The sequence below is a fragment of the Rattus norvegicus genome, chromosome 3 (assembly GCF_036323735.1).
Source record: "Rattus norvegicus strain BN/NHsdMcwi chromosome 3, GRCr8, whole genome shotgun sequence".
Lineage (NCBI taxonomy): Eukaryota > Metazoa > Chordata > Mammalia > Rodentia > Muridae > Rattus > Rattus norvegicus.
In genome coordinates, this window is record NC_086021.1 from 174,622,062 (window position 1) to 174,637,890 (window position 15,829).

General features: G+C 50.7%; 2 protein-coding genes across 2 annotated transcripts in view; both read right to left on the bottom strand.

Moving 5' to 3' along the window:
* The window catches only part of Slc13a3 (solute carrier family 13 member 3), a 62,720-nt gene extending 60,888 nt beyond the window's left edge, over positions 1 to 1,832 (bottom strand). The window contains exon 1 of the mRNA NM_022866.2: positions 1,694 to 1,832. Within this exon, the coding sequence (NP_074057.2) occupies positions 1,694 to 1,804 (111 nt within the window). The 5' untranslated portion in view covers positions 1,805 to 1,832. The remainder of the gene's footprint in view (positions 1 to 1,693) is intronic.
* Elmo2 (engulfment and cell motility 2) overlaps positions 1 to 15,829 on the bottom strand; it is a 273,759-nt gene that overhangs the window by 179,097 nt on the left and 78,833 nt on the right. The gene's annotated exons all lie outside the window — the stretch shown is intronic.

The window sequence follows — 15,829 nt, forward strand, 5'->3', positions numbered from 1 at the left end:
TCCCGGCCACTCATGCCCTTCCATCTCCAGAGACAGTCTTTGGTGGAAAACAGCTCCTGACTCCTATTCAGAGTTGCTGGCAACCCTGGGGTGATGGAAAAAGATCCCCTGAGGACTGGGACTTCTAGGCTTGGCTTGTACTTTCCCTCCCAGCTCATACCTTGAATCACAGTATATGCTAGGAGCCACCTTTCCACAATGAACCAGCTCCTTCTGGACTAGTGACTCACAGAACATCAGACAGAGCATGTGGCCTAGAGGGAATCACTGAGATAGAAAGCCAGGGCTGCACCGGGGTAGCCCTCATTACTCCTCATAACATACCAAATGGCAGATGCCCTGGTCCTCCGAGTTTCTCCCCCTGTCTGGTACCTGCCACTCTCAAGGATTTCCAGGCCATGTTTGTCCAATGCCACATGTTTAGTGACCATGGCATATGGTTCCTATGCATCCACTGTCTCTATCCAGACTTCCGTGGGCCACAAGACCAATGTCCTGGCTTGACCTTCTACCTTTTCCCCCCAAGCCCATCACACTGGCTCCAACCAACTTCAGCACCGATTCCCAAAGGCAAAGAGACGACCATCTCATTTTAAAGTCAAGGAAAGTGAGACCTGGAAAAGGAAGGGAGCCTGGGAGCCCCCAGGCCAGTGATTCACTCAGGGCCCCAATGGCCTTGGCGAGGGTGACCTACTACTTCTGAGGTCATTTCTTTGCTCTCTTCAATGTCAACAGAGTCTGATGGGCTAGATAACTGAGCACTAAAGGACTCGCTGTGCATGGCCAGCCTGGGGTCACCACTCCTTGTCAGGCACGCAGGAGGCTTTCTGCGGCAGGCAGCTCTCTGGGGCTCGGCTGCCCGCTCTTGGGTGTCACATATTAAGTGACACCACTACCTCTCCTTTATTTTGTGAGCATTGGCTAGCTCACTCAGTACTGTAGGGGTATGGCCAAGCCCATTCTGGAAGAAGCCACTTAGTGTGACAGGCCTCATGCCCTTCTGGGACTCCTGATGGGCTAAGCACAGGTGCTGGAGTCCCTAGGAACTCACGCCAGCCTTCTCTCTGACAGCACTGGACTCTGGAAACAGCAAAGGCTCTCAGATGTGAGCACCCCGGGGGACAGGGGTTCCCATCGGGAGTCAACCATGAGAGTGTCCCCTGCTGTCTCCAAGCCTTAGTTGTCCCAGTTTGAGTGAAGAGAGGGTGCTCTGAAGGGAATTTTTTTCAGAGGTGACACAGGACAGGTGACACTTCCTCTAGGACGTGCTCAGGAAGGTGTAGTTCTCCAAACATTGAACAACTGCTACAGAGCAAAAGCAGCTAGCACACATTAGGCGCTCACTACATACCAGGCTTAGTTCTAAGACACCGACATATATTGACTCCTTTATATTCACGATGAGCCTATGTTGCCTTATCACATTCCCTCTTTCTGGGTAGGGGCACATAAACCAAAGTTCAGAGAGGTTAAGTGACCAACGACAGGTCACACAGTTGTCCTTCGCAAAGACCGTGAAGGGCTATACCCCAGTAGCACCAAGCAAGCAGTCAGAGCGCAAACTTTAGAAGTGGGGAAGAGTCGCAGGAGAGGCAGACCAGAGAGAGTCAAGAAAGGGAGAAGGGGAGCCAGCGGGTGCTCCTAGAGGGAGGCAGGCTCAAGGCGGGAGGGTCTCGACCCGGGGCCACCGTACCTTGGGCGGCAGGGCGAAGAGAATGGGCAGCAGAGCCAGCGGCACCAGCAGCAGCACCAGCAGGCGCCGCGCGCTCCACACCTTCTTGGCCAGCGCCGCCAGCGCCGCCATCCGCGCGATCGCCGGAGACCGGGCGGCCCGACTGCCCCTCAGCGGCCGGCCAGCAAGGACCTAAACCCCGAGGGGCGGGGAGGAGCCACGTGGAACCGCCCCGGCCGCGCCTCCTGGGCCGGGGAGAGTCCAGGGCAAGGAGTAGGGAAGCCCCCACTCCTCTCCGAGTACCCCCTCCCCGCCCTCGGGCCCCACTCTGGACTCACGTGGGATTTGAGGCAAAGCCCAGATGGGGCTAAAGGCCTCAGCACTGTCACCCCAGTTCAGACCCTGTAGGGACAGACCACGCTGCTGTGACCTCTAGTGAACGTGGTTGCAGCCTGTTCCAGACTTGGAGGTTGGTGGGGGAGTTTGAATGAGATAGAACTTCGTGCAAAGAGCCCAGTCACCTGTGGGTAGGAGTTTTCCCTTCCTAGTGACAGATGCCACTACCTGTTTGATTGTGTTGGGACAGGGTGTCATTTAGCCCAAGCTGGCCTGTATCTATGTAGCTGAGGACGACCTTTAACTCCCATCTTCCTGCCTCTACTTTCTGAGCGTTGGTATTATGGAAGTGTGCCGACGCCCCCGGTTTCATATGGGCAGCTGCTAGGTCAGCTTATAATCCAACCTCCACTATTTTAAGAAAACAGGGACTCTCCGCTCTTACACTGCACTTTTTACATTCCCGCCAGCATCCGGTGCCAGCCTGGCTTCTCCACACCCTCCATGAACTGCTGAGCAGCGATGGATCAGCCGGACTCTTCTGTTTCCCAGAGAGGCCGGGAAGGAGCCCAAGACCTTGGCCATGCAAAGCATGAGGCACGAAGCCTGACTCTGCGTTCTGCCCTGAGTGGGTCCTCCACCCTCGTTGGGAGTGTGACAAGTTTCCACAGTGGCTACTCGTCCTGGCTACTGGGTCCTGACTGGTTTCTGTGGAGAAAGGGCCTTGTTGGGAGGTTTCTTGCTTTTTGACATTTTTTTTGTGGGGGATTTTGGCCCAGGACATGGCATACACACAGCTTGTAATCTATAGGCACTGCCATCTTACCAGTTCTGTAAAACATAAAAGCCTCGTTGACCCATGTGTCCCTTTTGCTGTGTGTCCATTCCTGACACTGCTGTTGCTCTGCAAACATTCGGAATCATGGCCACGCTACGGTCTTTGTCTCAACTTCAGACGTAGGAAACCCAAGATCTTGTTAACATGGCTGACTTCAGTACAGCCACAGTAATTTAATACCCTCTCAAACAAGACGGAATCCGATGACCAACGCGGTCTTCCCACAACGCGTGCCCACACTCTCACATGTCTGTACACATACACACGCATGTCATGCACATATACGGGGATCAAAAATACAGAAGAGGGGGCCGGTGAGATGGCTCGGCAGGAGATGGCAACTCCAAGCCTGGTGACCTGAGTTTGGTCCCTGGGAGCCACCGTAGAAGGAGAGCAATGATTCCTGCAAATTGTTCTCTGATCACCACATACAAGTGCTCTCTCTCTCTCTCTCTCTCTCTCTCTCTCTCTCTCTCTCTCTGGTAATAAAATAAAAATATACCCAAGAAAGAGGGGAAAAGGGAAATGAGAAGCAGGGAGAAAGGGAGGGAGCCATCGTGCTTACGTCAACCACAGTTCCACTAACAAACTCCCATGGTTCCCTGCTGATGATGTCCATCTTAACGCTGGCTATTTGGGAAGATCTCTCAGTGCCATGGCCTTGGTTTGGGTTTGGCTCCGGGTTTCTTTGCATCTGTGTTTTCTGCCAGCTGTGACATGGACCCAACCATCCTCCCTTCAAATGTTTCCTTCGTCCCACGCTTTCTCCTGTCTTTCTAACCACCAGTAACTCTTACATTAGAGAACTGGGCATCAGCATGCAAATTTCAGATTCTTCCACATTTTTCTGCCTTTTCCCTCTGTGTGTCCCAGTCTGAGTACCCTCAATATCCTGCCTTTGGTTTTCTCCTAACTTGGCCTTCACTATATCCACTTGCTGCAGGGCTCAGTCCTTGTTTGTGAGGTCACGCCTTTGACCCTAGCGTCTTCTCCATTGGTCACAGTTTCAAGTCTAAGAGGAATGGCCCCATTTATTTATGAATGCTGCTCTCTCTTTTTTAAAAATTATTTTTGTCCATGTTTTAAGTCCCAGATTTTAAGAACCTAAGTCACCCCCAAGATCTCCTGATTCTGTTGTCACGTTTTCTTAAAAAGCTTTTTTTATTTATGTGTCTCTGTGAGTGTCTGACATGAGAGTGTCCACAGAGCCCAGAAGAGGACATCAGATCCCCTGGAACTGGGGTTACAGGTGGTTTGGTCATGAGTTGCCAGGCGTGGACGCTGAGGACCGAACTCTGATCCTCTGAAAAATTGGTTACTAACAGAGCTAGCTGGCTGGCCCTATGGTCACTTTTGTTTGTTAATCTTTGAACACACCATGGAAATTCTGTGTGAAGGGTCAGCAGAGAACGGTGTTCAACCCACTTCCCTTCAGGAGGAGGCAATCGTTCTTCCTGGGTCTCAGTCTCTGTGTGGCCTTAGTTGTCTCTGGCTTCAAATGCTCTGAGGCAGGAGCAGACACTTCCCGCAGCAGGATAGGACGGGAGCATGGACAAGCTCTTTAGCTTCCAGTATCTGAATTGGGAGCCGTGGCAGGCAGTGCCTCTTTTCTGGAAGGCTGAGTTGCCATAAATTTTATGGCTGTTGGGGGAATTACCTGTTCCCACCAAAGCCTCTCTATAACCTGGGTCTGGAAGAGTCTTCCAGCTAGTACTGTTGTCGTTCATGTGATGGCGGCAGGGTTGTAACCCTGCACATTTGTGAAGGTCTGAAACGCCATGCATGGCTGACCCTTATATATCCCACACCTCACTCAGCCTCTGGGAGCCGCCGTCTGGAGTTCTTGGAAGCGAGGGCACCTCTTAGTTCCTTGGTCTCGTTCCTCTTGTGTTGTAGGTGTATGGATGCCGCCTCAGTCTCCCACACAGAGCTCAGGTCTCATTGCCATCACTCCTGTAGCACCTCGCCTTTGAGGGAGGCCTCTTCCTCCCCCGGGGTACACTCGTTCACTGCGTCCCTTCCCTTTAGTGTCTTGTCACTGTGCATGGGAAACCCCACAATCCCGGGCAGCAGGCAGATGCAGACCTCCTTTGGAAGTGGCGCACACGGCTAGCTCCTCCCTGCTGGAGGTGAGCTCTTGCTCTTGGGCAGTTGCTCTAGAAGTGGAGCAGCAGCAGAGACTTCTCTGTTGCAATGATCTTGCCACTTCTGCTAAAATGTAGCTCCTTGGGTAGCTGGCTCTGTGGATAAGGCATTTGCTATGCAAGCTTGAGAGCCAGAGTTCAGGTCCCCAGAACCCACATAAATGTCAGATGAGTTAGTTCCTGTAACTCCAGAGCTCAGAAGGTGGAGACAGGGGACACCCAGAGCAAGACCAGCCATATGGGTGCTCTCTGGGGTCAAGCAAGAGACCCGGCCTCAGTGAATAAGATGTAGCATAATGGAGGAAGACTCTTAGTGTCAACCTCAGGCCTCCACACACATTCAGATGCGCCCACACACACAGGTTCCCTCACACGAGTGAACACACACATACACCAGCACACAAACTACACACACATACACAAGTGAAAAACCCTCTTTCCTTCAGGCTCCTCTATGTCCTTGGCTCTCTGTGGATTGTTTTCACTGGTTATTCTGCAGCTTGAAAAGCCTCTTGATGGAGCTTTTAAGGGCCAAGCCATCGCTTCAGACCCTGAACAATAGCTTGTAACTTCTTGTATCAACCAGAAGTGTAGCACTACCAAAAGTAACTTTCAATATTGCTGCATAAAAGATAAAGTCTCCAGAGCATCTCTTGTGGTCGGGTAAGACTGCATGAAGAGTGGGGTTAGGGATTTAGCTCAGTGGTAGAGCGCTTGCCTAGGAAGCGCAAGGCCCTGGGTTCGGTCCCCAGCTCCGAAAAAAAAAAAAAAAAAAAAAAAAAAAAGACTGCATGAAGAGAAGGAGCCAATCATGGAGGTATGTGCCTACAATCCCAGAACTCGTGAGGCCGACGGAGAAGATAGGGAGCCCAAGGCCAGGCAGGTCTACCCAGCAAGATCCTGTGTCAGGGTGAACGAGGAGGTACCCTCTTGCTCAGGCTTGACTGATGTGGGAGTACGGGACTAGGCTCAGTCTGGTGGTAGAGGGGTGGGTGGAGGTGTGTGTGTTGTATGTACATGCTCATGTGGGTAATTCAATGTAGGTGCCTGTGCATGTATGTAGAGACGGTTGACACTGATGTCTCCCTCAGTATGACGTCTCAGTAAGGCTAGAATTCATCAGTGGGCTAGCTGCCACTGAGACACTCATCTGTCTCCACCTCCCCAGAGCTGGATGCAAACGCAGGGCCTCGGGCTTTTCTTTTCTTTTTTCTTTCTTTTTTTTTTTTTTTTTTTTTTTTTTTTTTTTTTTTTTTTTTGGAGCTGGGGACCGAACCCAGGGCCTTGCGCTTCCTAGGCAAGCACTCTACCACTGAGCTAAATCCCCAACCCCGGCCTCGGGCTTTTCTGACGAGCATTTCTCCAACTAAGCCATCTCCCCAACCCACCATGAGGGCATCTATTTTTTTAAGTGCAGTATCTGAGAAGGGATAAAATTAGAACCTCACAAAGTTCTAACAGGAAATACAGTAAAAGCTGGCTGTTATGTGCACACATACTGGTACTGCCAGCACTTGGAGAGTAGAGCAGGTGGATCAGGAGTTCCAGGGCTGCCTCAGCTACAGGGTGAGGTTGAGGCTAGGCTGGGCTACATGACACCCTGTCCCCACCCCTGGCCGAGAGAGAGAGAGAGAGAGAGAGAGAGAGAGAGAGAGAGAGAGAGAGAGAGAGAGAGAGAGGAAGAAGGAGGAGGAGGAGGAGGAGGAGGAGGAGGAGGAGGAGGAGGGGAGGGGGAGGAGGAGGAGAAGGAGGAGGAGGAAGAAAAGAGGAAGAAATGACAAAGTAAAGTTTAGATTATAAATTTGACTCTTGTGCTGTTCAAGGTGTCAGCATATTCACGGGTTTAGCCACAAGAGGATTTTTGTATTTTTAATGGTCAAAGCATATAGCTTTATAGAAACATGTAACTACAGTTTAGGCTGCTGGGAGGAATTGTCGTACTCAGCTTTACATATCAACTTGACACAGCTTACAGACACCTAAGAAGGAGTCTCAGCTGAGAGATTTTTACCAGACCAAATTGTCTTGTGGGTATATTTGTGAGGCATTGTCTTGATTGCTAGTTGATGTAGGAGGACCCAGTCCACTCTGGGCGGCAACATTGCCTAGGCGGATGGTTCTGGGATGTACAAGAAAGCTAGGTGAACATGGGTCAGAGAGCAAGCAGGCTAGCAAGCAGCCTTCTTCTGTGGTTTCTGCTTTCCTCAGTGATGGACTGTGATCTGGAAGTAGAGGATGAAATAAACTCTTTCCTCCCTTAAGTTGCTTTTGGTCAGAGTGTTTCATCAAGGCAACAGGAAGGCAGATAGGAGGGGGATTAATGATGCCTGCGATTCCTGTGATGTATTCCTGAGTGTCAAGTTCAATCCTTCTTACTCATGAATACCAGCAGCCAGCACTCCCTGGATGGTTATGTGGAGCCTGCCTCAGTCCCAATAGCATGGCAGGCATTAAGCCATTGAGAGTTCAACCCTACAAACTTGTCCTCAGATGCTTCATTTTGCTGAAGGGGGACCAGATACAAAGCGCTCAACGAACTTAGTCAAGGACACAAAATGGGAACTCGAACCACAGTAATACAGCGTCAGTTCACAGGCCAATTGTCCATGACCCACAGTGTGGCTGGCCCCCAAGAGCTGGTGACTTCCCAGGTCTATCACCCATCCTGAAGCAATTATTCCAAACAGAAACCTGTTCTGAACATACACAGTTTTTTCTTCTTGTTGCTTTCTAGAAGTTACAGTGTAACAACCAACTGCTTAGCTTATGTTACCTTGGGCTCATTAGTAACAGGGCTGAAAGAAACTGTGGGGGAGGGGGTGCAAACAGAATGTGAAATAGCATGGTCCACAAGGCAGCTGAAGCCTTGTGCTTAACGATATCCTTTGGGTGTTCTAGAACCACAGACACCAAGAGACAGCTACATGTGCCTTTCTTAGGTATGAGATCACTGATGTTAGTGATGACATGGGACAGCCAGTCTGGGTCTCTCCATCCCAGGTGCTTGCCGATACTTCGAACTTCAACATGTGTGTGCTCACTCTCCAGGCTGATCCCCACCTTCAGTACCCCTGAATTGTCCAGCATGGTGGTTCCCAACCTTGGCTGCATGGGGAACCCCTGGGAGATTTAGGGAGGCTTGTGTTCCCCCAACCCCATGAAGCTCCACACAGTGAATAGTCACCCCGCAGGCAGGCCCTGGCAACTGAGGACCTACGTCCCATTTCTATAGAGTTCCTCTTGTTCTGAGTGGCTGCATTCATGGAATCAGATAGTGCGGGCCCTTTGGTGTATGTGTTCCCCACTCGATGTATTTTTTATATGTATCCCTGTCCTAGCATGACAAGGGCACACAATGTGTATGTGTATTTGTCTGTGTGTGACTGTGTGTGCCTGTGTATGTGTGTGTGTCTGTGTGTGTGTCTGTGTGTGTGACTGTGTGTGTCTGTGTGTGTGACTGTGTGTGTCTCTGTGTATGTGTGTGTGGTGTGTATCTGTGTGTGTGTCTGTGTGTGTGTGCGTGTAGTGTGTGTATGTGGTATGGTATGTGTGTGTGGTGTGTGTGTGTCTGTGTGTGCGTGCATGCATGTGTGTCTATGTGTGTATCTGTGGGTGTGTCTGTGTGTCTGTGTTTATCTATGTGTGTGTGTGTGGTGTATGTGGTATGATATATGTGTGTGGTGTGTGTGTGTCTGTATGTGTGTCTGTGTTTATCTCTGTGTGTGTGTATGTAGTGTGTGTATGTGTGTGGTGTGTGTATGTGGTATGGTATGTGTGTACGGTGTGTATGTGTCTGTGTGTGTATATCTGTGTGTGTCTGTGTGTGTTTATCTGTGTGTGTCTGTGTGTCTGTGTGTGAATCTGTGTGTCTGTGTGTATCTGTGTGTGTATCTGTGTGTCTGTGTGTGTATCTGTGTGTGTGTTTATCTATGTGTGTGTGTGTGTCTGTGTGTGTATGTGGTATGGTATGTGTGTGTGTGTGGTGTGTATGTGGTATGGTATGTGTGTGTGGTGTGTGTGTGGTGTATGTGTGTCTGTCTGTGTCTGTGTGTGTTTATCTGTGTGTGTGTGTCTGTGTGTATCTGTGTGTGTCTGTGTGTGTATGTGTGTGTTTGGGTGTGTGTGTGTATCTGTGTGTGTCTGTGTGTGTGTGTATCTGTGTGTGTCTGTGTGTGTTTGTGTGTGTATGTATCTGTGTGTGTCTGTGTGTGTTTGTGTTTGTGTGTGTGTGTGTGTGTCTGTGTGTGAATCTGTGTGTGTCAGTTTGTGCTAGGAAACAAATTCAGGCTTCACCTTTACATTGGCAGAGACTTTACTGAGACTTGTAGATCAGGGTGGCCTTGAATTTATGGCAATCCTCCTGCCTTGGGCTCTTTAGAACTGGAATTACAGACGTGGGTTGAGAACGTAGACTTGGGTCTCTTGCCAGAATCAGATGGTACTGCGGTACGTTCATTCATTCTTAGAGTTATCTTTGACCTTAGACAAATGAAGTTTGAAAGCTTTATTCCACCTGTGACTTTTAAAAGCCCCCTTTTAACTAAAACTTTACTTAAGTCTACAGTGTCAAGTGATATTAAGGAAGAGACCAAGTGGTACTGTGCAGAGAGAGCAGTCACGGTGAACATGTGGGTCTGGGAAGCCTTGAGAGGGAGAAGCCCGATGCGAGATCCCAGGCTCACCCCCCAACCCAGCACAGCACAGCATTCCTGTAAACCCCAAGGGCAAGTGACTTCCGGGTGGACCTGTCCCAGGCTGTGATGAAACCTCCTCCCATGACCCTAAGCTGGCCCAGCTCGGCATCATCAAAGGGAACAGACAACCTCGAGTGTGGACCAGGCCTGCAAAGGGCACTGTGGATCTTCAGGCGTGGTGGGTGGGAGACGCAAACTGGCCCACCCTCTAAGGCCCAAGTGCAGGTAGCTGGGACCAGAGAGTACTGGAAGGAACCCTGAGTGGGCCCCCCTGTTCCAGAACAAGTTAAGCACTTAGAACAGGATGCCTGACCCTAGAATAGAGGTTTCTGTCCTGTGGTTCAAATGTAACAAGAGTAACTTTATAGTAGTGATCCCAGGAGCCTATTCCAGTGCCAGCCTGCGGCTGACTGAGGGACACACAGAGCCAGCCTGCCACTGGGGGAGACCTCTTGCCTCCCTGTCTTCCCTCTTAAGGTGGTTAGGAGGTAAGTCAAGCCCTCCCAGCTCTTGTCCTGTCTAGTGCTGTGCTCAGTACTGCTGGACTCCTGTCCTTTTGTGTCCACAGCCTCCCAGGTGGCTTCAATTGCCTTCCTCCCAAAGAAGAGACAGAAGCCCAGAGATGTTGGTTGTGGCTCAGGCCACACCATTTACCCTCAGCCACAGTGTCCCAAGAGGCCTCTTGAGCCAGTTTGGGCTGGCCCCAAGACACGCAGGCAAACCAGATGTGACTCCAGGTATCTTTTGTGCTGCCAGGCTATTAAAGTCGGAGGGATTTCTGGTGGGACTCTGTCTGCCATGGAAGGACTTGTGTCTCAAGGATGATGAAGAACTTTATATAGAATGATGCCAGAGTTATAGGGCAGCACCTGGAGAACTGAGGCAGGAGAATCAAGGGTTTGAGACTAGCCTGGGCTACATAGACCCTGCCTCAAAGAGAGTGAGAGAAGAATGGGAAAAGAGAGAGAAAGACAGACCTGGGACCGTGCAGCAAGCTCCACAGTGCTTAATGCTGCAAAGAAACTGAGAGGAAGGAGGGCGGGGGCACCAGCAACCTCTTCAGCTTTTCCTTCCCAGGATGATGGCTCCTCCCTGCTCCTCTCCTGGGCCACTGTCAGCATCTCCCAGTGTGACACTGCTTGGAAGCTCCAAGAGCAATATTGGCTTTGAGACAGGTCCCAGCAGAGCTCTCAGGTGGAGGCTGGGGTTAGTAGCCCCCCTAGAGGCTTAGAGGCCCAGCAGCTCATCCTTGGGACTTTCCTTCCTATGGCGAGGGCTGTACTCTGGCTCCTGGCAATGGGGGAGGCTGCACACAGTGGCCTTTGATGGAATCAGACCCCCAACATTCTCATTGTTTTTTGTTCCAAATCCCAGGCCAGGATTATTTTCTGCTTTGTTTCCAGCAGGGAAGTTGGTGGGTAGGTGGGGCCTGTGTTTGTGTGTGGCTCTCTGTGTATGTGTATATATGTTTGAGGGTATGTGGTGTGTATGTGTTTATATGTGTCTGCATGTGATGTATTTGTGTATTTATGTGTGTGTATATATATGTACACGTATGTGTATGTATGTTTGTGTGTATATGTATATATATGTATGTGAATGTGCTTGTATATGCATGCATGTGTGGTTAGGTGTGTATGTAACTATATGTATGTGACTATGTGTGTGTATATATATGCATATGTGTATCTGTATTAAGTGGACTGTGTATTTGCATGTATATGTGTGTGTGTGTGTCTTTATGTGGTTGCATGTGTGTGTTCTGGGTAGTGGGAGGAAGGCTCATATCAATTCTTGATGCTCTCCAATAAGCAACAGTAGGTCCTGTTTAACTCCTCACAAGTTTTGGCAGCAGAATAACAGAAAGAGCATGTGTGGTCTATGGCCGATCATCACCAAGTGAAACAGAAAACAGAACCTACCCATCCTTCCAGGAGCAGCCAAGTCACCATCGTTCCTAAGCTGCCAGGACTTGCTGCTGGTCTGTGCTCTGGGCTGAAGACAGTCACAGGAGCACTACCCTGTTTCATTTCTCTTGTTGGCAAAACATGCTGACAAACAGCAGCTTCGGGGAGAGTGGCCTCACTTTAGCTATAATTCCAGGTTCTAGTCTGTTATTTCAGGGAATTCACAGTGGCAGGAGCTCGAGGCAGTGTTTGCATCACACCCACAGTCAACAGCAGAGAGAAAGGTACACATGTGTGTTTGCTTCCTTTTGTGTGCTCAACTGGATTTCTCCATTCTTATTTAGTACCTGGCCCCTGCCAAGGGAATGGTGCTGCCCACAGTGGGCCGAGCCTTCCCACATCAATTAACTATGACAAACCCCAGCCCAGACATTCCCACAGGCTCACCCAATGTGGGCAACTGTCACTGAGATTTTTTTTCCAACTGATACTAGGCTGACAACTCTTTCCCTCACAAGGGCCCAGGGTGTGGGCTGCCATGCTGAGTGTTTGTGGAGACAAAGAAAAAGTATGGAACTGTGGGTGGCTTGAGACGTAAGTTAGAGGTACCTAGGAAACCTTCCCAGGAAGGCTTGTAGATTGTCTTCTCTGGGACTCTCAAAGGCTCTTGGGGGAATAACATGCAGATGAAGAGGTCTGAGATGGGGAGGTTTTCCTCCCGTGGTCTGTATGGCAGGAATGTTGGGCCCAGAAGCAGCCTGAGTGCAGGACAGTGAGGAGGGGTGGAACAGGGTGAGAGGAGCACACAGTCCCCTCAAAAATGGGAGAGAGAGAACAGGCCCATGAGGCTCTCTCCGTTTCCACAGGAGTCAGCTCCCTGGATTTCTGTAACCAGCCAACTGTTCAACATTGGCAGCTGAAGACAGCGTGGCTCCAGCCAGGAGGAGGCTTATAGGAGCAGCAATGTCTGACCCACACCAAGGGCTTCACCTTACCAGTGGGGAAACTGAGGCCCAAGGAAACCTGGAGTTTCCAAGCTCACGGAAGCAGCTATAGATTGGCCAGGCCTTGAGTGGAAATGATCTGAGTCCAGGAAGGGTCTGGAACAGTCTTCCACTCCCCCCGCCTTGAGCGAAGTGGACAAGATCATGTTTCCTGAAGTCCCCACACAACTAAGCAAGGCAGCAGGTGCTGGAGATGAGTGCGTCCCCCGAGGCCTGCAAGCTCTCTGCTTGGGTTCACATTCTTTGGACTTCAGGTAACCAAAAACCTATTGACAGTGGCCTTCAGGCAAGTATTAAGTAGATGCCTACTTGTGTGTGCTGTGAGACAGGGAATGGGACCAGGGTAAAGCCAAATGGCAGAGAACAAGTTCCCTCTCCATCTGCCTCTGCACACCCTCGTTTTCCTCTTCTTGACCCCTTACCTTTGCTGTGACCTCATGATCTCAAGAAGGGTGCAGTGCTGAGCGCCAGACATCATCATGTTAAAAAAGCAAACACTGTTGCCGGGCTTGGTGGCACAGACTTTGGATTTCAGCATTGAGGAGGCAGATCCAGGCAGATCTCTAGGAGTTCAAGGCCAGTGTGGTCTAACATGATGAATGCCAAGACAGCCAGAGCTACATAGTCAGACTCTGTCTCAAACCCTGACCCTCTAAAATAATTAATAGAAGCAGAAATTGTTGAGGGAGATGTGTTGAGAGCTTGGACAGGGAGCAAGTTCTCACTCTACCCTCCTATCAGAACCAAATCTTCCAAAGAAGGCATCTATGCATGGTGCCGCACGTGACGCCCCTTTATCAAGAACTAGCCTGACCCTCCCCTAATGAATTTCTAGACAAGTGGTGTATTGTGCAATAGCAATGGGGTTGGCTCTGAAGGTTGCCAAGAGGAAAGCTGACTCAAATCCGTCATCTGGAAGACGATATCGAAAGCTGTCCCCTGCCCTCCCAGCATGTACTTCTGGTTTTCCTCTTGGCATCCCTTGCTTCTCCTTAGAACTTGTTAGAAATGCAGATTCTCCTGCAGCAAGGGAAGCCTGGCTCCTCCGTCCACAATGGACTATCTTCAGTCTCCATAAACAATACCACTTGAGTGGCTTCATGATAGTGCCTGCTCACTGTGGTGTTCCTAACCTTGTGGCCATGTCCCACTTGAACAGTGACATCGGTGTCTGTAGTACATACTGATGTGTGACTCAGCTCCCCTTCAAGGAGGGACTGGGGTCTCAGGGAGGGAGAGCAGTCAGCTTCTAGCTGTCAAGCATGGTGTTGTGGGTCTCCTGCCTGTGGGCAGATAGTAGCCTTGCCCAAGCTCCTGCCCCACCTCAGGGAGGCCCACAGGAGACTCTGTGATGTAGGATACCGAAGGCCTGGCCGCCCTGTCCTGTGTTGTGACATTTCTGACACCATCTGGCTGCATAGCTTTGGAGCTAGCTTAGGGTTGCTGGTCCACCTCCTGGCTCACTCCCTGCCTCTGCAAGCCTCTCCTCCTGTACAGCGTGACTCAGGGTCTGCCTCCTGGGGACCTGAGATAAGGCTGCTTACAGCAGCACCCAGGGGGGCACCCCAGCCTGCCCTCCTTCCAGATGAGGACACAAGGCCCTGAGGTGCAGGAGGGGTCCAGGCCTGCAGCTATACTCAAGGAGACATGGATGAAAAGCCGGCGAATTTCCAAACGTCAGAGTAGCACAGTTGGGTTGAAAAGGGTCCAGCAAGAAGGCTCTACAGGTTAACGCTCCTACTGCCAAGCCTGAAAACCCACGCTCAGTAGCAAGGACTCGCACAGCGGAAGGGGCGCCAACTCCACAGGCCTATGTGCATTATATTAAAAAAAAAAATAGGCCCCACTCCGCATGTATATTTAAAAAAAAAATCCCAAAAGTGTCCCTTTGCCTGCTGAGTGTGGAGGAATGCAGAGCCAGGCAGCAGGCAGCCACGGGAGAAGTCCTAGTGGTCAGCAGTGGCCAGGGGGCCCAGGACAGTCACTGGGATTTCCCCATTGCTGGGGATGCCCCACAGCCCAGCCAGAGTGCTCACCCAACACCTACTTGAGGGCCAAGTGAAGAAGAGGCTGGGTGAGAGGTTAGGGCAGGAAGAGCCATCTGCCTTGTGTGTGGCACCGAGTGAGTGATCACTCAAGTGTCTGTCAGGGTGGATGTCAGAAGTGGTGTATGCTCACCAGCTCACAGCTGAGCAGGCTCAAGGAGGGCAGAGAATGGCAGGCAGGACCTCTACCTGTCCCAGAGAGATGGTAACAAGCGACCTCTGGTGGCACAAGACAGACACTGTCTTGGAGTCAGATGCCTGGAATCAGACTTTAGCTGGCCAAATCGTGGGTGAGGGGCTGCTCTAGCAGGGCTGAGCGAACAGTAACACCGTGAATGGGAAGGCAGTGAGGGGCTTGCCTGGGTGCGGGGTTCATCAGGCGCTGAAACCCTCACTAGCTAAAACATGTAATTTAAGCTTTAAAAACAAAATTGGGAGCCAGGGACAGTAGCACATGCATTTAACCCAGGCCAGCACATGGGAGACAGAGGCAGGTGGGTTTGCTTTGAGGCCTGAGATACTTAATAACAAGTTCCAAGTCAGATGTATATATCTTATCTTTAAGAAGAATTAAGTTGGCAAAGTATGGCTTATGGCAGCTCTCAGATGCCTGTTTTTGTAAAACCTTACTGGAGCCAGGAGTAGAATCAGCTCTTGCTTTTGACGTCACAGTTCACACACCCTCCTTCCCAAGTGGGGCCTTCCCTGTCCTGTACAGTAGCTCTGTGGGCATGGCCTCTGTACATGCTCTGTGGGCATGGCCTTCTATCTCATTTACCTTTGAAGCACCCAGCACTCCAGGGCCTAAAGGAGCAGCCACTCCTCGTGGCCCCATGGATGGCTTGCAAGTGCAGCTACAGCAGAGGAAGACAGTGGCCGGGGCATGATGAGTGCTGTGTGGTACTTCCCTGGTCCTGCCCAGACTCAGGGACTTTAAGCCCTCTTCATTTCTCTGCGCCTGCTGCCTCCTGTAAGATGCTTTCATAAGTGTAAAGATCTTAGTGATGCTCAACTGGGCCAGTACTGTCAAACCTGGGGTTTGAGTCCCAGGCACTATCTCCAGTGGCCAGGAAAGACTTCAGATGGAGTGGGCTCCACACCAAGTTGCCAGAGCTGTGGACTTATCCTAGCAAAACACTTCTCCCTCCCACATAGACTGAGGACCTGGAGCTGCAAAGGTCCCCTGGGC